A 22956-nucleotide genomic window follows, 5' to 3' on the forward strand; every position below is an offset into this window, starting at 1 on the left:
TTTGCCTTATGGTGACATTTATTCATGCCATTAATCTCCCCGAAACATCAGAGATGTTTAAAATTGATTTTTATAAAATTACAAATGTATACAAATTCATACATTTAGTACATTTACCATGCTGTGAAAAACAGTCGATCATGTCATTCGTTCACAGCACAAATTTCTTTTCTCTTTATTTGTATCTGCATTAAACTGGGAGAGAAATAGGCACAGTTTACACATCCTGTCTGTGTTTTTTTTTTCTTTTCTTTAATTGATTATAAATACTTAAGCATGATCCCAATTTAGCAGCTGTTTGCTTTAATTTATGAACAAGGAGTTAAAAGGTCACATTTGAAAGCATGCCTCTTTGTTCAGTAGCTCAAAAGCAGCCTTAAAGACCCAGAAAGTCCACTTTCACCTGTTTTATGTTCTGGAAACTATGGTTATAAAATGAGACACCACAGCAAGGGAACAAGATTGCTCAGAGCAACTCTGCCTATACATGTTCTTCTCCAGACCGGACCCCGGGGCGAGGTGGACGCTGTGCCGTCAGTCAGTCTGAGCCAATGAGATTGTTCATTGTTGAAGGTCGGAAATTTTCTGAATGACTTGCTGCACCACATCCAGGCCTCGGGCCCAGCTCACCACCTCGTCTGTGTACAGATTTACAGGAGCACAAAGCGCCTGCTTCTTCAGCTCTGTTACACGACAAGCCCCAATCACTGCCGCAGCGCTGATGATAACCAGGAGCAGAATCCTGAGGAGCAGAGAGAAGAGCCGAGAGCACGCAGACCGCCTGGTCTGAGGGGCGCCCCCAGTGGCCTTCTTTTTATCTGCAGGAAAAAGAAATGCGGGATTATTTCTATGGCCGGTGTCATGCCCAGGGACACTGTATCTGTTTGTTTCATATTCATCTCACACTCTACCTTCTCACATAAACGATGCGTGTCCTACCTTGATTTTGGCTGGCTTTCTTTTTCTTCTCCTCTTTCTTCTTCTTCTGTTGTTCCTGTGCGACCTGGGCAGCCATCTGTGCCTCGTATTCCTTCCTTTTCCTCTCCTTCTCCTCGGCCTTTTTCTTTTTTTGTGCTTCTCTCTCCCGGGCCTCTCTCTCTCTCTGCTTCGCTTCTCTCTTCTTTTCTTGTTCTGTAATACAGATAATAAAATGTTTATGCATATAAACATGTACCATATATTTGTAAAGAAGTGCCTCCTTATCTCTACCTTTCTCCTTCAGGAGCCGTCGTTCCCGCTCTTTATCTGCTTCTTCTTGGAGAAATCTCATGTGTTGGAGAACCTGGAGGAGAAGAACATGAAGGATGCTGTATAGTCAGTAAGTCACTCAGGAAGCACATAACAGCAGGGGTAAAAACAGCTTGAACTAAATATTGAATTAAAACAGGTCTCTCACCCTCCCTGCACACTGCCTGCACTGTTTCTCATTCAGACAGTCTCCTGCAGCTTTGGCCAGCGTTGGCTCCAAAGGGTTATCTTTAAGATCCAGCCATTTTAGACTCTACAAACACAAACATACATAAAAAAAATTACATAAATAACACTACTAACTGATGATTTATTGAATACTATACCAGTCAAAAGTTTGGACAACCCTTCTAATTCCATGGTCGTTCCTGACTTTCTTTTACAATGTAAAACAATGCTGAAGGCGTCCAAAATATGCAATAATCTCCTTTAAACAGTTATATACGTATATTGAGATGCGTCGGCTACTTATGCTCTGTAAATCCTTCATAACAACTCTAATCTGAGGTGCTGTTTGTTAATTGGTGATTTCTGTTAATTGGATGTTTTAGATTCAGTAGTATTTTACTTTATCGTGGATTACATGAGCGTTATATTCATGCTATGAAATGACACAAGCTCGTGAACTGACCTTGAGCTGGAAGAAGCTGAGAGGCAGCATGGTCAACTTGTTGTTGTACAGATCCAGATGTTGCAGGCTGTAGAGTTGCCCGATTTCCTCAGGCAGGCTCACCAGCTGATTCTTGCTCAGGTCGACTTTAATGAGATGAGTCAGCATACAGAATTCAGGCTGAAGAAAACGAGAAGAGTGTGAAGACAATGACGTATTACAGCTTCTTTAAATACCTGAATAGAAAACCTTGATCTTCTGAATAGGACACAGTTAACTAGTTACGGAGATAACATCGATTATATCGATTACGAACAAAGCATTGACACTGGAGACTCCTTCCAAAAATGTTAAATGACTGTCTCCTTACAGAAAGGTTCACAAAATGGAATCAAGAGTTAAACACTGTGCTGGTGTAATGGTGTGTAACTCAGGTATCCAAGCTTACAGTTAGAGTGGTAAGATTGTTACAGGAAAGGTCCAGGACTGTGGCTTTGGGAACAGCGGCCTGAAAAACACAATCATCAAAAAGAAATTTTACATTCAGGTAAGAAAAAACATTGTTGGAGCTAGATGCATTTTTCCTTACTAAACGACCACTTAGATGCATATTTTTTTACCGTGGTGACATTTGGACGCAGATTTCTTTCTCGGGGCGACGTAGATGCATTTTTCTTTACTACAGTGATGCTTAGACGCAGTTTTCTTTACTATGGTGGCGCTTACATGCATTTTTCTTGATAATGTGACGCTTAGATGCAATTTTCTTCATTTTGGTGAGACTTGCATTTTCCTTAATATAAAACCCACTTAAATGCATTTTTATTTACTACAGTGCTGCTTAGACACTTTTTTTTTACTACAGTGGCACTTAGACAAAGATGAATATTTCTTAATGACGTGACACTTTACAGGATTGACGTGTAGATACATTTTTCCTTACCGCGGTGATGCCTAGACACATTTTCCTTACTATAGTAATGCTTAGATGCAGCTTTCATTTACTACGGAGGTGTTTAGACGCATTTTTCTTTATTACGGTGATGCTTATATGCATTTTTCTTAATGCCGTGACACTAAGTTGCATTTTAATTTACAGTGGTGACACTTGGATACTTTTTTTTTTTTTTTACACTACAGTGAGACTTAGATGAATTGTTCTTTATTACAGTAAGACTTAGATGCATTTCCCTTATTTCAGTCAGGCTTCAATGCATTGGTCCCTTACTTTAGTGATGTTTTGCATGCATTTTCTTTACTATAATTATACTTCGATACGTTTTTCTTTTGATATAGTGTCTTTTCTTCTTTCTTTTTTTTTTTTACTATATCACAGTATTCCTATGTCTTTACTATCATGCACATTGTCACTCACCAGCTCCTTCACTGGGACCTCTGTGAGGTTACTCAGACTGAGATCCAGCTCATTTCCATCCACCTTGTCTCGAAGACTCTCACCCTTGGCTTTACTCATTCTGTGAGAATATAAATAAAATAGGAGAAAAGGTTAAAAAAGATTGATGTTCTCATAAACCTGAATAAATACAGCACCAAAGAGTTCAGCTAACATCCCCAGCTCTACAGCTCCAGTCACTCTCAACTGTCTCAATTACAAAGTTAGCAAACTAGCTCACTAAGCTAGTCAGTAAATCATGTTGATTAGCAGCACTACGTCCTGAAACTTACATGTTGTTGCTGAGACAGCACACTACTAATGCAGTACAGAGAGCAGCACTCCCACCAGCGTACAAGTCAAAGCTGAAACGTAAAGTGACTGGAAATCCACGTCATTCATTCACTGTGATACGAGTTGGGCTATCAGAGAAAGCCGTCCAACACGGCCGCGTACCAAAAACTTGTATATACCCTACACTGGGATACTACATTACAGTGACACGGGATGGCGCATGCACTCTGATGTAGTGCACTCCGTAAGCAGTAGCAAGCTGTTTGGATTTCAGCCTGAGTCACTGCGCGAACTCGCATTTTACTGCGCATGCGCAACTACTTTTACTGTCCCGCTGTCAGTGACACGCTACTGAAATGCACTATACCGCCATCTTTCGGGTAGGAGAAGACTAGTAAATACTCCTTTGTTTTTTCCCCCCTACATCACAAATAACTTAGAAATAATAATGCAAAACACATTTTGTATATTGCAAAATATGCACTAATCTTCTCTGAAAAGTTGATATTGAGGTGTGTCTGCTACTGTAAAGTCTTCATAAAGGCTTTAATCTGAGGTGCTGTTTATTAATTGGTGATTTCTGAGGCTGGTGACTCTAAATGAAATTCTCCTCTGCAGCTGAGCTAAGTTTTTGTCTTGCTTTCCTGGGAAGGTCATCATGGAGCTTAATGGGTTTTACAAATGCACTTGACAATATTGGTTTTGCAGTTACTGTTGTTACTTAATTACCTAATGCCATATGTTATTTCATTTTTTTTTTTTTTTTAATCCAGTATTGTTTGTTTTAGAATGTAGAAAATAAATCAAAACTTGTGTCCAAACCTTTGACTGGTAGTGTGTATTTACTTTTGATTGTATTATAGGCAGAATTACAGAAAATCAGACAACTCTTTGAATTTGAATCGACTCACCTGCAGGAAATGAACCAGACATGCCAAACCTGTTGCAGTTTTTTTTTAGTTTTTTTTTTTAACTGCAGATGTAAGCTTCTAAACCAATAGCCCCGTAAGAAAAAAATACATCCTGCAGTGTACGCCGAAATGTTTATATAAATGATTTTTATAATGATCCAACTCAACGCAATTTTTTTTCCCATGCTCAGGTTATTTTTGGGAAAGCGTATTTATCTTTTTTATATTAATAATCAGTGAATGAAATAGTTTTATGCTTACAGTCCTCTTGCACGCATTCTTATTTGTTTCATTTTGTTCACTGTGCAACCAAATAGCAAGTAAATCAAAATAATAGGTGTAGAACTGCTCTTAGATGTCCCCTTCTTCTAAGAAGACATGCAGCAGTAGGAAAAGCTATGAAGAATGATTGCAGTAACACACTGATATTATATGAAGGAAGAACAAGAGAGCACCTAGGGCTAAACCCTGAGGAACTCCTATGGTTCTAAAACTGAACCTGATTTACTTCCACACAATCAAAAAGACATCAGTGAGTTATATTTGTTAGAAAGACATGTTTATTGTTGTTAAAAAAGTGATCAGTGTATGGACTCAGTTCAGTGTGGATTCGGTGCATCACAGTCATTGTTACAATGGATGCAAAGTGACAAGAAGACAGAACAAAAGTCTAGAGCAGAAAGTGAACCTTTGTTAGTATGAAGCTGTTTCTAATGTGATGCAGCATCTGAAAAGAGTTTCTCTTCTATTCGACAGATATCTTTTTACTTCATATCTACATGTCTATTGCATTTAAGGACAAATTCGGCTAAACCTGTAGACCTATGTCATCTGTGAGAGCCTCTGCGTTGATCTCAAGGGGCTTCTGTAAACTGTAAATATCTACCACAAACATACACTTCTTTAAATAACACATGTAGGCTAGTGTTACATGCAACACAGATTCATGGTCTAATAAAAACAAACATATTTTGTAGAAATTATTCTTTATGTACATTAAGTAACAACAGTAACTGTCTGTTGTTATTAATATTTCATCAAATACATACAGCACAACTGGGTTGCTAGTTTTTTAGCTAATTAAATTGGTATCACTAATAAACTAGCGACCTAGCTTTTCACAACTAAATAAAAATTCTAAACTGGACAGTTTTTTTGAGATCACAATTAATTCAAATTAGAAATCCCGATCCAGATTTGTTGGCCATGAATCTTGCCTCAGATTATGTCGATTATTATTTTATTTTAGTTTTTTTTAAGTTTGTCACTAAGCTATGCAGGTTATCTGGCTGACACTAGCACTTCAAGAGAGCAATCTGATATAATTCAGCAGGAATTTTAGTTGTCAAAAAGGTTTGATGATGTTAATTTAGCGACTTTGGGACAACTTTGATATTAAGTCGTTTTTGAAAGTTTTGAACGACTTTAATAAAATGACGTGAGAACAGCGTTAAATACATGATGATGGGATAATGTTAAACAAATGTGACAAACAAATGTGTAACAAAATGATGCAAAAATGACATTAAAAAAGCATTAATACCAAACCGATGGCCTGAACTGGACCCAAACTCAACAAGCTTACCACTGGACGTACTGTTGATGTTAGTAATTGAGTATTGAGAATTCAATTATGAGTCAAAAACATAATTTTGAGTACCACAACAAAATAATTTTAAAAAAGGCCAACAATAATTAACTTCAATATTAAATTAAACAGCAACAAGTTGTGTTTGGGTGGTTCAATCAATATTATCTCAGCAATAAAGATTTATCAAAGTCATTAAATTTTAAAAACAACATTGTCCCAAAGGTGAATGTCATTACAACATCGTCTTAGGTATATTAAAACGCTCAGTCGGCATAAGTGTTCTTGCTGGGACAACATTTGTTAATGGGAAATTGATTAATAATCATGCATTTAATGCAGTTTAAATTAGGCTTCTAGTTCAATTTAATCTATCCATCCATCTAGGAACCATTGTAGTTTAGTTTGGGACGGGGAGGCCAATGGTTATTCACTATTATATTTATTTTTAATTTATGACCGTGGCAGGTCATAAATTAATTTGCATGTCTTTGGATTGTGGGAGGAAACCAGAGTACCTGAAGGAAACCCACCAAGCACGGGGAGAACATGCAAACTCCATGCACACAGACCCGAGGCGGGAATCGAATCTGCCCCCCCAACCACTAAGCCATTGTGCCGCCGTTTCAACATTAAATATAAAAAAGTCACAATCAGTTACAAAAATGGTCCTATGCAAAACTGCATTTTGAAAACCATTTAGAAAAGATGGCAGAAATAATCTTTTGGTTTAGGCCGCACAGATTTTAGGTTTAAATCCGAATACAGATACAGATATTTTATAAGCACTAAATAGATAGTGGCATTTTCTGTTGTAAAATGTTTGTAATCTTCAAGGGCTGATTTATGTTTTATCAGCATTTGGTTCTTTATGTGTAAAAACCTAAAGCAGCCAAACACACGTTCCAACACTATGGAAGACTGTTATGTTGTACAATCTACATCCCAAACCTCACTATCATCCTATATACAAACTAACAACCTGTGGTGTAATTATGCCAAACAGAGATTGAGCCTGTACTATATCTAGCCTCTACTTTGGCAAGACGGGGAACCATATTTAGTCATGGAGACTGAAAAAAGTAAGACCTGTTACAGAATTGCTACTGTAAATAAGTTTTGAGATTTAAACTCACAACCTTTCAGCAGTCATACAATTGTTTACTTTAGAATTAAGATGACACGAACACAAAAAAATGCCAGATTTGTTAGGGGTTACTGAGCAACACATTGCTAAATCAGGAAAAAAAAAAAAGGTTAAGCCACTTTCAAGTTAAAATTTTTGGTCTAATACTGAAAAGCATGTGGCACATTTTTATTTTCCGAATCAGTAAACATGTCTTTAGGATCTTATAGTGTATAGTGCACAGTGGACCCATTGTCATGTAGAAGAAAAAGAAGAAGGAAAATTAAAATATCGTATGACCTGGCATGCCAAAGTCACACTGGCGCTTTTGCCCGGCAAATCCGTCCTGCCGTTTCCTACCATCTGCTCCCCGCATTACGCGAAATGCAGCTATCCGTAAACAAGCTAAAATGTAATCAGTAAACAGATATGATTGTACTGTTCTGGTTTTAAAGGTGTTATGAGACTGTTATAATGACGTGATGGAGGATTTCTTCTTCATTAGCACTGATTTGGCCAGTCGGATATGGACGTCAGGTGAGGCAGCTTTGTAGCTTTAGGTGATTTTGTGGCTTTGTAACATGCACGATGATAAGAGCAGCTCAGTGACGATGTCTTATTGCTCTAAAGTCCAGTTTGTGACGTCAACGAGCAGGCGGAAGGAAAAAAATCGCCTCGTAAAATCCACCTTATGTTTGTTTCACCTGTCAGAGTGATACAGGAAGTGCAACATGTTGATACTGACATTCAGACACAGACAATTCTGAAGTGCATGTGGATTCAGAAAGGATTGGCTGAGCATGCAAACGTTTTGTTAATTTATGTGTGTGTGTGTGTGTGTGTTTGTGTGTGTGTGTGTAATTTCTAACAAGATCTAGCCATAGATCTTCCAGGTGGTTTTGGATATAGACAGTGTAAGTGACATTAGACGCATTTCCACTGACTACAGAAACAACAACGTTACTCATTAGCATTAAAACAGTAGTTTGTAATTTTTTTGCAGACGTCCCCTGAATGGAAGGTGTATTGCTTTTACAGTGACAGCACTCGTGCTAATGAAAATATGTTGAGTTGCCTTTTGAGGAAAAGAGGGGTATACCTGAGCAGCTGTGTTGCAGCTAGGAATGGAGCTTATTTCTGGGCTGGAAAAATGCTAACAGTAAATATTATTATTATTATTATTATTATTATTAATAATAATAATAATAATAATAATAATAATAAATTACATTTTTCATTGTATGGAAATATTTTTTTTACATTTTTTTGGTATGTGCGTCATTGAAATTATGTAAATATTATAGGGATAGGAACTCTTACTAAAATTCCAGACAGCACCTTTAAGGTACAAAATACTATATATGACTGTAATTCCTTAAAATTTGTTGCTTGTTAATCTCTCGAGTGTTTTGGGTGAATGTGAAGTTTGTGTTTTATTAAAACCAAAGTAAGGGCTGAATGGACATTCATCTTAACAATACTAATCCCCTTCTAGACTACTGAAGCTTTTTAGTTCCAGTATGGATATAGTTCCATAAACTAAAAAGGTTCTGGGAACTAAAGTCCAGCCCAGGAATTATTCTTCCTCTAGTGGAAATGCGCCTAAAGTAACTGAGTTCCTGTGGTTTAAATACTTCTAATTAACACTTAACTGCAAAGTCAGGACTCTAGTTTGATCAGATGTTCCTGAAGCTTTTCATTTTAATCAAATCCACCATCATGTTTTTCTCCACATGCATTGGTAAAGGAGCAGGGTGAGGTCAGAAGACAAAGCCGTTGCTGTGCACCACTACTCTAATTTAAAGTTTGAGGAACAAGTTGTTCTGCTTTTAAGATCTGAGGGTGCGATGATGAGTCGATACGGGGGTCAGATGCTGGAGGGACGCCTTTTACACAGGTAGCGGTCCGTGGCGTGTTTTTGGTGTGTTTTTCGGGCTCGTCCCCGTGTTGGTGACACTCTGCTCGTCCAGATTGATGTTGCTGTTGCAGGCATGATGAAGCAGAGACTCCTGGGAACGCCAGCTGGCTTCCAGGTACAGCAGCTCTGTGGATCACACAGATCAGATATGAGTGCTGGAACGTTAATGCTGTGCAAAGAAAAGGCAGAAAATGGATCAAAACATTCCTTAAATTTGGCGTCCTGATTTTCATCTGATATTGGTCAGAAATGCTGAAGCAGATATGACATGTCTTACAGTACAATAAGGTTTATAGTGTTCATAAACATGATACCTGAATCTACTGTATGAGGGGCATTCAAGTCAATTTTCATGATGATGGTGTAAAACCATTGACATTTACAAAACACTTCAGGCACAGGACAGTGATGAGACTTTTAACTGCAATCGGGCATTTGAACCGTGCAAACATTTCAAAGAAAGCTGTACGTCTGGGAATTAAGATCCTGGGTGAGGTGAATCAGAGCCCGCTGCAGTCATTCCCGTGAACATTCAGCAAGTGGAACGCCTGATTTTTGAAAATCGCTGGATAATTTATGGAAGACACGCATCTGTCATACACATCATGCACCAACACCACTTGCACCATATGGGGAACTCAGCTGGGAGTCATTGCCACATCCCCCGCGCAATCCTGACCTCGCTTAAGCCATTTCCACATGTCTGGGTCATTAAAGGAGTTCCTGGGAGGCTAGCGTTTCAGACGTAAAGCAGTCAGTCCGATCATGTCTCCGGCGTACTGAGACAACTTTCTACCTTGATGGTTTCCAAGCACTAGTGATACACTGGGATAAGTGCACTGGGATAAGTGTAGCAGAGGATTATATAAAGAAATACTGTGAGTTTTAACTCTCATACCTACTTGAACCCCTTAGCTACTGTCTATAAACCCAACAGGACAACTTTCAGAAAGTATAAATAGGTGACAAATTAAAGGAAAAACCAACATGACGTGTGTTAGTAGGGTCCTGTGCCACCACAAGCCTCCTAAACATCTCCAATGGAACCAGTTTTGGAAGTGTATTGAGGCATTTAACATCATTCATCCAAATTAATTTCCCTCAGTTGCTGTTTTGATGATAATGGTGGAGAGTGCTATCTGGAACATCACTTTCTGCTACAACTAAGGTGAGATATAGTGAATTTGAAGTGCATGATGTATAAAACACGTCATTTTTTTATCCCCAGTATAATTTCCAGTAATGATTCATGCTAAGAGACAAGTGGAACCAAAACATGGTGGCAAAACAAATAAGTCCCCTCACAGCATACCCCCTTAGAATGACTTTTTTTTTCTTTTCCTTTACTTTGTCACTGTCTCTGAAACATGCTCTTAGGTAACACATAATCAGAACTTTCTATGCAGGAAAGTTCTACTTTTAATGCAAAGGAACCCATTATTTTCATTGTAAGCCCATCATGTAAATGGTGAAAGACTTTTTTAGAGGACTTAAAAAAGCTAAATATTGGTTCAGTATAAGGGATCAGCCCATACTCCGGGCTTTTTCCCAGTATTTTAAACTTCAAAAATAATAATAACAGCCTTAATACATTCCTAAAAGGCTGAAAAAAGCAATGTCTTACAGTGTTTTTGTTACACTGAAAATCTTATGAAATCCAGATCGTTTAGACCTCCAAGGTTTTCTTGACCTTTGTCTCTTTTTAAACTCATGTAATACATACATTTCTGTGCAAAAGTTTTGAGTTCCTGCTCATTTCTTGAAATTAAAGTTATATAAAGTAACAGCAGCAACCTCTTGTCTGTCTTAGCCACTCATCATTCAGCATCACCAGTAAACTAATCACCGGCCTGATTATCTGTCAGCATCTGCACCTGTTTCTCACTGATTCATTCCGTATGTTAGATTTTTTTTATGCTTGAGTGATTCATAGGTCACTGTGTGGCTTAACAAACAACTAAAAAATTATTCCTCTGAAACTGTTTAGGTACAGGGACCGGACCGAAAAAGAAAGACAAAAACGTCCTTTAGAAAGCCTGGAAGCCTTAAACGATTTCTCAAGACTACATTAAAAGGGTCTTCAAGTAAATTTGCCTCTTTGGAAGCCAAATAAAGAAAAATGCGAGGCTCAAGACTTTTGCACAGTACTGTATAGTGTATCTATTTCAACTAGTATGTCTAATGTGATCATTTTTGCAAACTAGGTCCTTTGCCGTGCACCCATACCTAATCCTCAACAGGAACAGGGTACGAGTCCTCATCTGTCCATTCCACAGACATCCAGGGAGAGAAAAAGAAAGAGAGAGAGAAAGAGAGAGAGAAAGAGAGAAAGAGAGAGAGAGAGGGAGATGGGGTGATGAAAGGAAAAATGCAAACACACGAAGAAAGAACAAACACATTTACAGCACAACAAGCATTTCAATCAGGCATTCACACACAATAAAAAAGAAGTTGGACTAAGAGAGAGAGGCTGAGATGTACAGAGATGACTAAAGACAGGGATGTGCACAGGGTGGACTGTAAGCGATATAAATATATAAAGCTATTTCCAAAATGGAAAGAAATATTAAGACATCAAATGTGACTTAAACCACAGATCTGTTGAAATCTTGAGTGATCTGAAGGTGTTGATTAAATACCACTACTTTCTATAGTGTTAATTCATAGGGACCTGTATGGTGGACGCACCACATAATCAGGTTAGCTAACCATGGGTAGTTCTTGATCTGGTGACGTCTTATGTAAGGAGTCTCCAGTGTCACAGCTGGATTAAGTGCTCTCAACAAGAAAAGTTTTTTTTTTCTTTCTTTTCTTTTTTTAATAATTACTTTTATCTTAGCTTCCAGACAGACCAAAAAGAGAGGCTGGTGAGGGAACGACTGTAAATAGTTGTAAAAACTAAATGAAACCATAAATTATATGGTTATAAATAACCCTTACAGGTTACATAATCAGAAAAGATTTTGTGTTAGTTCATAATACAGCACTTGCACAATTTTACTTTGGAAATCCACTTTGTTTCCACTGCTAGTTATTATTTAATTCATATTAATGTCTTACAAAAGTGATAGTTTTTAACATAAATCTGGCTTACTGTCCTGTACTGTATGAAGCTGTTTGTGTGTCATCTTTTGTGAGGGGTGCTAATACTTTTGCAGTTGCCCAAATAGACCACAATCGCACCGTTTTTTCTTTTTTTTGGTTGTTGTTGATCTTTTTTTTTTCAGTAAAATATATTATGACATTTCAGTAAAAGATCACAAATATTTCTTAATTCTTTGAATCTTAATATTTCTTAATTAGGTTAAATGAGCTCACAATTGTTTTTTATTTGTATTTTTTTGCTCAGCAGTGTGTTAGTAGTTTCGTACTGAATGATGATGAGGTAAGCAAGAGACTGATGAAATAAAGAAATGAAATGCAAAGCACATAGGAACTGGCACATGATGGAGAAATGATCTCCTGGCTCTCCTTTTAAAATCGTCATGTTCAGTTAAAAGAGCTCACTCCAGCCTGTCCTGTCACAAACGTTGCCACTCACCAGCGAATTGGCCATCAGGAGCCTGTTCATTGTCCAGGCCTGTCACACAGTGGGTGTCAGACCGCCCCTGATTGTTATTGTCAAACTCTGGACAAGGCACCTCACTCCTCCTGCGCCCACCTGCAAGCGAGGTCAGAGGTCAAACAGAGCAGCCAGAGGCACAGTGGAGCACGGCAGAGTGTAGGTTGGGGATGGTGATGGGGATACAGCGACAACATGCAGGATCCTAGCATGTGATAACAGATGCATTCATGGGTCTCTGTTTGTAGTATCATAAAATTAGACATGATCTAAGAATATACTAAGAATTTACATCATATTATATACTCTGTTTCCTTCTTTAGCCTGCATTGTCTGTTCATTGTGAATTCATCTTACAGACATGTCTATTTAAGGAAAATCTGGGAGATGTGAACTACACGCAGCTCACAAGTTGTCAAGTCTATAAATCCACTTATATATTATAGTTAAAAAATAATATTACGTAGTATTATTACGTATTACATGATCAGAAAAGATTTTGTGTTTGTTGGTTAATGCATCACTTGCAACAATTTTACTTTGGGTATCTTGTAATTAATTGTATTTATGTACATTACACTTCTAGTTAAAAGTTTTTTGTATCCATATTAATGTATTACAAAAGACATTTTTTTTATGTACAACCTCATATTTAGCACCATAGTTACTGTTTATAAATTTGACGAACTGTGTTTACTTTAAATAGTCCTTAGGGGTGTTATTAGTTTGATCTTTTTTATTTTAAACTGTGCCAAAAAATCTGGCACCATATAAGATGTGAGCTACATGCATTCGGAAAAGTGTCATGCCTATAAAATCTACTTAAGTGCCCAACATTGAATATGAGAAATATATACATATTGCATGCCGTTTTTGGAAATATCTGAATCTAACCGCTGGAAACAGCAGTGAAAATTTTGAGCCTTAAGGGTAGATGGGGATATACTGTAAAATGATCCAAAACAGATACTGAAAACAAGTTGAGAACAAGCTTTCAGGACTATAGTACCAAGGGGAGAGTATTTGTATAGTATGCAAGCACAAAACAATAGGGTACAATGTAAGAGCATAATATTTCCTTTGTATGTTAACGACTAAAAGCAAAAATGATAAACTTGCAAAGAGGATAAGAATTATAAAAATGCACAAGGATAAAACGAATACAGTAAGAGACATTTATGCTTGTGACACTTTTCCTCACAGTAAAGCATGGTGATGGTAGCATCGGTTTCTGGTTGAAATAACGGTCTTAATGGTTTTGATATTAACATTCAGCATCTGAACAAGTTATTTGCTCTCACTTGGACTAATAACACAAGTTGTCCATTTTATGTCAAACCGGGGTGATGAATGGGACGTGGCATTTGAACGGCCATGGATCTTTTTGGTAATATAGTATGTGGGCTCAGCCTCATTATAATAAGTATAGGGTGATTAATTATGTAGTAATACTGGGTGGATGAAACGTATCTAGGCATTATAAATTTTTATAAATTCTATATTTCTAATACAAATTTATTGAAGCAACTTATACATGTACTTTATTACATAAGAAAATAAAAGCAAATTTTTTTTATTTCAACGTAGGCACTCATGACATCAACCAGTTTCCTTAAATGGCTGGGGATGGATTGCACAATCTGGCAATTTTTTATTGTCTCTGGACACAGTGTTGCATTTCATACGATGGAATTCCACACTTCATAGCATGCTGCAATCTTAGCTCACTCCTGCCTGTACCATCGGCACAGGAAATATTGGGAAATGTCTATTTGGATACTGTTTTTATCATGACTCCTGTAATAATACAAGCTCTATAGCCATTAATTATTGCCTAGTTCATTTTCACCCATGCTGTTTATAGAAAATGTATAAATATATAAAAATTTTGGGGGAAAAATCCCCACATGCTGTACATTTATGATTAGGGATGGGAATCACCAGAGCAATGACAAGCTGCAATAAATTGGAAAATGTAGCAGGAAAATGATGGTATTGAAGCACATGCAGCCTTAAGGGTTCACATATCAATACAGAAATCCATATTAAGTTTTTTTTATCATAAACATAGGCATGCAATAACAGAACAGCCACACATTTAAGAGTTAGAAAGCGGGCGGACTAATAAATAAGGGCACATCATGCAATTCTGTCTGGTCTGGGTTGGTGTGGGGTTAACTGGGCTCTCAACTGGTGCAACAGTCTCAGTGTTTGCCTTACAGTTGAGAGACTGTGACCTCAAGTCTGTGATGTCACTGCTGTTTGTGGCCAGCAAGCCAAAAGAGCAAAGCTGTCCAAGCTGCCCGTGTGAGAGGGACAGGGTTATTCCATTACAGTCAATAAGTGCTCCAGGTGGTGCGATTAAAATGTCATGACGCTTTCCACAACTACAGAAAGGACACGGAAATGTTTATGTCACAGCTCTCTGGAAACTTGTACATGTGTCACATCAGACTGGTTTTTAAAAGGGGGACAATTCCGAGTTTTCAAGTGTGGATCTGTTTTGACTGTTTATCCCTCTGTCTCTTAAAAGCTATGATTAATGGCTAACTGCTAAAGCTTTCTTAGTTGTTTTTGAACTTTTATGTCGCTGAACAATTGTCAATTGTCAAATGTCATTGTGACTTGTATTTATGTGAACGTAGCCATAAAGAAAAGCAGGATTTGAGTTGTATTTCAGCTGGAAAATTAATAGACACATTTTGGAGACATCTAAGACGAATATTGTTTAAACATATATAAAATATAAATGGTGAGCTATAAAAAGATATTTGCCATAATATACTGTAATTCATATATACAACATAATTTTTTACAAGACAACAAACTATATAGCTTCCATTAATATACAGTACAATAACAGTTGTGTTTGTATCTCAGCTATGCACTGGATCCATTATGCAATTATTATCTGTAAATCTCAAAATCTGTGCAACACACACACCTTTTGCATGCATCATTTGTAGTACCTAACACCAATTAACGCAATAGTGTGTAACAATTAAGATCTTTCAGCACATGCTTGAGTGATGAACACATGCAACACATGCAGTGAATCACACAGAGGGGTGATTAAGCTCTTATCTCAGGTCACACCTATACATTTTTGAATGGGTATACAAAAAACTGTGTTTTATGAAGAATGGGCTAGCAATATGATGCTCGCTCTCTCTCTCTCTCTCTTTCTCTTTCTCTCTCTGTCTCTCAATCATTATGCACAACTGGATCTTGATTCATGAATATAAAATCGGTTTCAAGCAGTGTTTAGGTTTACCCTGGTCTTTAGTAGGGGATGCACAGTCCTCCTCAGTGACATCATTTCCCTACGAAAGATAAACACACTGTTAAGTCCAGAGCTGATATCCTATAAACTTTATATCACTGCATAATGAGAGTCAATTTGGACCTCACCTCTGAATCTTGCTCTTCAACCACCGCTACCATAAAGCTGTGGTCATGCGATTCACTTGGGGTTTTCTGCCCATAAAATGGAAATAGAATAATTTCTGTTTAACAGACAATTGTTTTCAAGGCCCCTCCCTTTATGTTTACAGGTAGTCCCCGATGTACGAACAAGTTCTGCTCTGGGAGCATGTGCTTAAGTCAGATTTGTTCTTTAGTCCAATAAAGTGAGACTTATAGGCCTTTGACACAAATATACAATGTAAAACATACCAATCCACTTAACTAAATCTCTTTCCCCTCATCATGTGGCCAAAAACAAGGAAATGAATCTCAACGTCAAATGCGACTGTGTCTCTGCACCTTTAAATCCCAGACGTGTCAAAGGTGTTTTGCACTGTATTGGACTGTGAACTCACTGTCTGAACATGCACATACAATATACCAGACTTTAGACATTTTATATATTTACTTATATATTACTATTTACTGAAAATATTGTACTGTATATAATTGTAAATATTAGTATCTTGTGCGCTGCAGTTATTTTTTGTTCGCATCTACGAATGTTCATAGAAACCACTGTGGATCATATCTGTGGATCAGTCAGGGACTACCTGTATACCTTAAAAAATTAATATGAGACGATAGATGAGAATTTCAGTTCTCATTTCCTGATAAATTTATATTGTGTTTTAACACATCTATCGGTAGTTAAACCACACAGGACTAAACCATTTTTAAACATGCACAATTATAACATTGTCTATTTGCACTTATCCTGCACATTCATGCACACTTACATATTTATATTTCATTTCTTAGATCACTGCACAGTCGCTTTAATAAGACATCATGCATATTTGCACCCCTTAGTCAGTTTTTTATTTACACTAAAATTTCTATATTTTCTATATTGTACAGAATATTTCAATTTGGATTCTAATGAACTTATTTTCTATTGTATTTCTTTTTTTATTCATATTTATTTCCTATTAATAAGATTTTGTTCTTAGGGTCATGGGCGGTTGAATAAGCATTTCATTGCATATTGTACTGTGTATGATTGTGTATGTGACAAATCAAATTCGAATTTAAATTTGAAACTTTCTCCCCACATTTTTTAATGGATCAAAAATACTGGAACAAAAATTACACCTGTTAGGTGTTACTTCTTGCCCAGATGTGCCCTGTTAGTGTGATTGTTTAAACAATTAACAGCCCTCTTCTTGTTTTAGCCTTGAGTTTTGCCTGTGAAGACTGCATTTGTGTTTAGTGAGGATAAACCATTTAGAAGACCAGAGAGCTATCTGTAAAGAAAACAATCAATGCCACTGCAAAAGCACTAATGAAGAATGGCCAATAGAACAATCAGGAATGTATCTAAGATAGATGGTGTACTAGAAACACCATGAAAGCAGTGAAGAAAAAAAAAAAAAAAACCCGGCCCCTGGAGGTGCAAGGTGACAGTGCTAACCACTAACCCACTGTCCCGCCTCCAAATGTTATCAGGGTGCGGCAAAAACAAAAGAATTGCTCTTATAAATCCAGTACTTTTGGTCTTGACTTGATGTGCCCTCTTGAAAGAACATCGAGTCTCACCTCGCTCTCCTGCTGGGAGCATGGCCGGCTCTCAGGCGTGTTCTGGTGGTGTTCATCCCCCTCTGCACCCAGCAGGTAGGAGCCAGACATGGAGGAAAGTGTGTCGGTGCTGATGCGAGAGTTCTGACTCTGTGAAGACGCCATGGACATGACAGACTGGGCCAAACTGCTGCTCACTGGGTCTGTTGGAGAAAGCAGAGATGGTGTTAGGGTAAAGGGGGTTAGTGTGTGTGTGTATGTGTTTAACATTATTTATTCTGTGATATTTCTGAGCTGTGTTTGGTTCAACCTTCAGGTGAGGTGATGGTCGAAGACAGCGGCGTGCCGCTACATGAGGACTGCTCTATCGCTCCACATGAGGACAGGGTGAGATTGTCGCTATCAGGGGTCATGCCACACTAAAGTAATAAAAATAACACAGCTAAAGCGCACAAACATCACGTCCGTGTTCGCAAGGAAAAAGAAAAGATATGAAATATTTTTATTCCTCTTGTGCACCACTTCAGTTCAGTACCTCCTGCTGGTCCACCGGCAGTTTCCTCCTGCACACCTGAGCCTCTGACTCACTGCACGATTTCTCATCCTCCTCCTCAGGCAGCACTGAGGAGTTCTGGGAATTCTGGGAGAGAGACCTAGAGGAGACACAGATCGATGATTTTAGAAAAAGATTGACAGGCAGACGGACAGACAGACAGACAGACAGACAGGCAGAAACACATAGAAAATTAACAGAATCACATACATAGATACATAAAAATAGATCAGGAAGCTGATAGGCATATGGACATGACATATACAGAAGATAGATAGATAGATAGATAGATAGATAGATAGATAGATAGATAGATAGATAGATAGATAGATAGATAGAGAGAGAGACTTAAATAGGGAGACAGCCAGAGATAGCAGAGGGTAGAAAAATAGATGGAGGGCGCTCTCATGGCATGGTCACTCACTTGGAGCTGCTCTTCTTGACCTTGAGGCCTTGGCTGGAGGTTATGGAGTGCTCTAAGTGAGAAAGCGAGTGTGTGGCCGTGTGATGGCTCGAAGTGCCGTACGCAGGCAGAGTTCCAGAGATGTGAGCTTTTGTCACGCCGTGCAGTGCAGGAGCGCGTGGTGAAGGATTGAATGGGCCGTTTAGAGCCTCTAAAAGAGACACTGCCTCGAATCCCTGGGGAACGTTTTCAGCTGCCTGAAACAGAGGAACATCAGCAGCAGCTGTAACATACACATACTCTCACCTCACCTACCCTACGTACTGTTTATTGTAATCGATGCCTCTTGGACCAGAAGAGTATTTTAGATTTATAGTTAGCGATACAGGTTTGAAATGTGTTTTTAAATATACTATCTTTATTATTAGCATTATTAGATGAAGACGTTTTCATGCATGATAGTTCTCCTGATTTAAGCACCACATGCATGTCATTTTAGCCACAAAATGTGTCTACTGTAAATATTGAGTCTACTCCAGAATTATTGGCACTCATCATGAAAATGAGCAAAAGAAATAATATTCTGTGTTTATAAATTATTTGAATCTTTTTTTTTTTGTGTTCATAAAATTAGCATCTTGTGTTTCCTGAGTGCTGTTTCATCTACCGAGCAGATGTTAAAGAAGTATCGACATGCTATAGTGTTAATATTTGATGATGTCTCTCTTCTGGAAAGTAACACAACACTGAGAGTATTCCTGGAATGTCCAGCAAGGTTACTCGCTTCTCCATACACATTACAAGCTCCTTTAGTCACGCCTGATCAGAATACATAAATAATTCGTTTAAATTATAGATACACAGTTACAATCATGCTTGGTGATTCTTGCTTTAGATCATGTTTTATTGTGCATTGCTGCTCTCAGGTTTGCATCTATTCTAAGAAACAGCTTGTTATAGAATAACAGGCGTCCCCTTTTCATGGTGGATTATTCCTTCAGATTCTCTTGGGTGCTAAAAATTCTGGAGCTGACTGACCTTGTGTAACAGACTGCTGTAGAATAAGATTGAGTCTCCGAGCATGCCACAATGAGTCAGTGAGAGTATTTAGGTAACAGCATTAACTGGGGTTTGAAATGTAAGGTATTTTTTGATGCAGTGCTTTCAGAGATGCAGTACAGGTTTGCTCGAGTACCGAATGCTCCTCAGAGTCTGAGGACTGGGAAGTGATGGCTGGATTGAAGCCGGTAGTGGAGACGGGGCTTAACTTCCTCCTCAAAGCCCGGATCTGAAGCAGAGCTCGAAATGCTGTGGAAAGCAGCGAATAACAAAAGGTTAAGGTTTTATGTTATATTTGCATAAAAAAGAGCTAGTTTAGAAGTTTGTCTTAAGTGTTACATGAATTAGACTGAATACACTGTAATTGTGTGATGAAAATGTGTCTTTACGCAGTCGGCAGATCGGGCAGCAATTGGCTTGGTAGCGCAGGGTGTCTGCGCAGGCGTTGCACAAGCACAGGTGTCTGCATGGAAGGATGAGCGTGTCGCGTACATCAGACAGACACACCACACACTCCGCACTGTTATCGCTGATCTCATCATCAGCTGCCTGGTGGACCACAGACCAATTTTCACATTGTAACAGGTAGTGATAGTATACAAATAAAATCAATAGGCAGAAAAACTTACATTTTGTACGTATTACTGTATGTATTGGAAACAACAATGTACTAGAAACTTTCACAAAATGATCAATTTCCAAAAGAATGACTTACTTTAGCTTCCTGGCTGTTGTATTTGTTTTCTATGCCATAAATCTCCTGAAGTAGGTAACTAACACCATCCACCTGAAACACCATCAAAACATTACTATCAGAACGTAAAAACATGCCTAGCATGCCTGTTTTCTAATAGTAACAACAAAAATATGCACTATATAGACTAAAGTATTTGGCCAAATCTTGTTAATTATAGGAATCTTGTGCTTCAATCAGACCCCTTGTCCCCAATAAAGGGTAATCTAATGATTCAAGAAATCAAGACATCTTGGACAATGCTATGCTTCCAAATTTGTGGCAACAACATGCAGAAGACCCTTTTTATATTTTAACATGACTCCGCCCCAGTGCACAAAGCAGGACTATAAAGACATGGTTTGATAAGTTTAGTGTGGAAGAACTTGACTGGTCCGCACATAGAGCCCTGACCTCAACCCCACCGAGCACCTTTGGGATGAACTGGAATGGATATTGTGAGCCAGGCCTTCTCGTCTAATATCAGTTAATATTAGTATAATATATAAATATATAAATATATAGTATAATGTATAATATAAATGCTCTACAGAATGAAAGAGCACGCGGACAAACTGATAATTATAGTTTATACATATTTCTTCACTCCATTCGTACTTAATTCCATAATTCTGTAAAGCACACTTTGTAACAATGACCATTTTTAAATGCGCTTTATAAATATATTAAATAGAATTAATAAATCATGACTCTGTACATACACTATATGGCTGAACATTTGACACCTGACCAGCTTACAGTACTTATGTGCTTATTGAACTTCCCATTCCAGCCTTGTCTTCCTTTGCTGTTTTACCAACCCCCACTCTTCTGGAAAGGCATTCCAATAGATTTCAAAGTATGGCTGTGAGGATTTGTGTTCGTTTAGCTACAAGAGCGCTAGTGAGATCAGGCACTGATGCTGGGTGGCGAAGATCCAATTCTGTGTTCCATATCCCTAAGGTGTACAGTGAGGTTGATTTCAGTCAGGGCTCTATGCAGGACACTAGAGTTCTTCCACTCCAACTTTAACACACCATGTCTTTATAGAGCTTGCTAAGAAGTTTGGGCATCTAAGTTCCAGTGAGGGAAGACTGTAAGTTCCTTAAGGTGAAGAACCACAGGAAAATGGGTGTGATGGTCTGGGATTCATATTTATTTTTGCCCATAAAGTGTAGTTTATTACCCTAATATAAAACTGTCCAAACCAATATTATTATTTATTGCAGTCCAATTATTATGTCGTTTTTTTAAATCATATCTTAAATATTGAAATAAACATGGCTTAGAGTGGGACCGTATATAGGACCTTTCCACAGTGATATTAAGTCATCATTTTAATAACTGTTTTAAGTCATTTGGAGATACGCAACCAACAAAACGAAAACCTAATGAACAGTGAAATAGGGCCTCTAATTTTTGTACTTGGTAATATTTAGTAGACTGGTGACTGCTGTATTTCTGGTTTTGCATTCCTTCCAATTGTTGAAGCGCATCATTTTTAAAACATCTATTAGCAGTTAGACAGCAAAACGTTATAAACATCATTTTTCTGACTTGGCAAATTATTATTCTCTGACACATAAGGTTGTCTATAACAAAACGTTTAATTTTTAGAAGCTTTACACTTCCACATTTTGAGCAAAGCATGATACTTTCTGTGAAGAAAAAAGAACACAGCAGCTGCTACAAGTCATTTAAATGTGTTCCAAGGCTTGCAAAAGCTAATTTAAGAAGAGACATGCCTGTAAGAAGATAAGTTAAGCCTTTATTTGTTACATATACATTACTGCACAGTGAAATTCTTTCTTTGCATATCCCAGTGTAACTTGGGTCAGAGCACAGGGTCAGCCATGATACAGTGCCGCTGGAGTAGACAGGGTTAAACGCCTTCCTCAAGGGCCCAACACCGGCAACCTGATGGAAGTGGGGCTCGAACCACCAACCTTCCGATCAGTAGCTCAGTGCCTTAGCCCTCTGTGCTAACATTGCCCCCAATAACAATAACAAGATAACAAGCTATCATTAACTACTGATGTGAAACTAAAACTGGAAGTGAAACAGGCTGATGATGTAAACTGAAGTAATTCTTATAATGTTTATCATGATCTTCCACAATCTTTGTAATTAAAAAGGTTTTGTGTACAGCAAAACTCAACAATTTGTTTCTTCATCTTATTTGCTGCCACTACTTTGATTAGTTTGATTAGTGATTGCCACTACTAAAAGATTTTTTATTAAACCTCAACCAACATATCACTGGTACTAAAGTGTATTCTTAAATAACCACAAACACAACCATACACTGATTTATCTAGTGTGCCAAAACTGTGGGTGGTTGAGTTGTCTTTTTTGAAAGATCACAAAAAATTCATGCTTACTGTATGAAACTTTTTTTTTTTTTGACATTTTTTGGCATTTGTGCTTTTTAACACACTATGACTGAAAGCCAAAAAGCACAAAATATTCTCTATCACTTTGCAATACTTCTTGCTTCATTTGAAAAAATAAATGTTATTCTCAAAGGTACAAAAATCAAGTTATCTTGTTTTGCTGAAAAAATGTTTAAAAAAAT

The 22956-nt window shown here is 37.8% G+C and overlaps 2 protein-coding genes across 3 annotated transcripts in view; both read right to left on the reverse strand.

Moving 5' to 3' along the window:
* Positions 1-3697, reverse strand: lrrc59 (leucine rich repeat containing 59). Its single transcript, XM_053511006.1, has 8 exons — positions 3545-3697; positions 3234-3333; positions 2307-2366; positions 1880-2038; positions 1397-1501; positions 1210-1282; positions 940-1131; positions 1-818 (listed from the first exon to the last, which is right to left on the reverse strand). The coding sequence occupies exons 2-8, from the start codon at positions 3330-3332 to the stop codon at positions 562-564; spliced, it is 945 nt and encodes a 314-aa protein (XP_053366981.1). The 5' UTR covers position 3333; positions 3545-3697; the 3' UTR covers positions 1-561.
* Positions 3698-4993: 1296 nt separating this feature from the next.
* The window catches only part of rnf157 (ring finger protein 157), a 28059-nt gene continuing 10096 nt past the window's right edge, over positions 4994-22956 (reverse strand). Inside the window, exons 9-20 of one of the 2 annotated variants that reach the window (XM_053511001.1) lie at positions 20364-20435; positions 20038-20197; positions 19785-19897; positions 18611-18846; positions 18169-18286; positions 17944-18052; positions 17655-17836; positions 16062-16127; positions 15925-15973; positions 12630-12749; positions 11315-11349; positions 9129-9214 (exon numbers count right to left, since the gene is read on the reverse strand). In XM_053511001.1, coding sequence (XP_053366976.1) covers positions 11315-11349; positions 12630-12749; positions 15925-15973; positions 16062-16127; positions 17655-17836; positions 17944-18052; positions 18169-18286; positions 18611-18846; positions 19785-19897; positions 20038-20197; positions 20364-20435 — 1260 coding nt within the window. In that variant the 3' untranslated portion in view covers positions 9129-9214. Of the gene's footprint in view, positions 9215-11314; positions 11350-12629; positions 12750-15924; positions 15974-16061; positions 16128-17654; positions 17837-17943; positions 18053-18168; positions 18287-18610; positions 18847-19784; positions 19898-20037; positions 20198-20363; positions 20436-22956 lie in introns of both variants that reach the window. The other variant, XM_053511000.1, reaches the window with a different exon arrangement.

The sequence above is a fragment of the Clarias gariepinus genome, chromosome 14 (genome assembly GCF_024256425.1).
Source record: "Clarias gariepinus isolate MV-2021 ecotype Netherlands chromosome 14, CGAR_prim_01v2, whole genome shotgun sequence".
Taxonomy (NCBI): Eukaryota; Metazoa; Chordata; class Actinopteri; order Siluriformes; family Clariidae; genus Clarias; species Clarias gariepinus.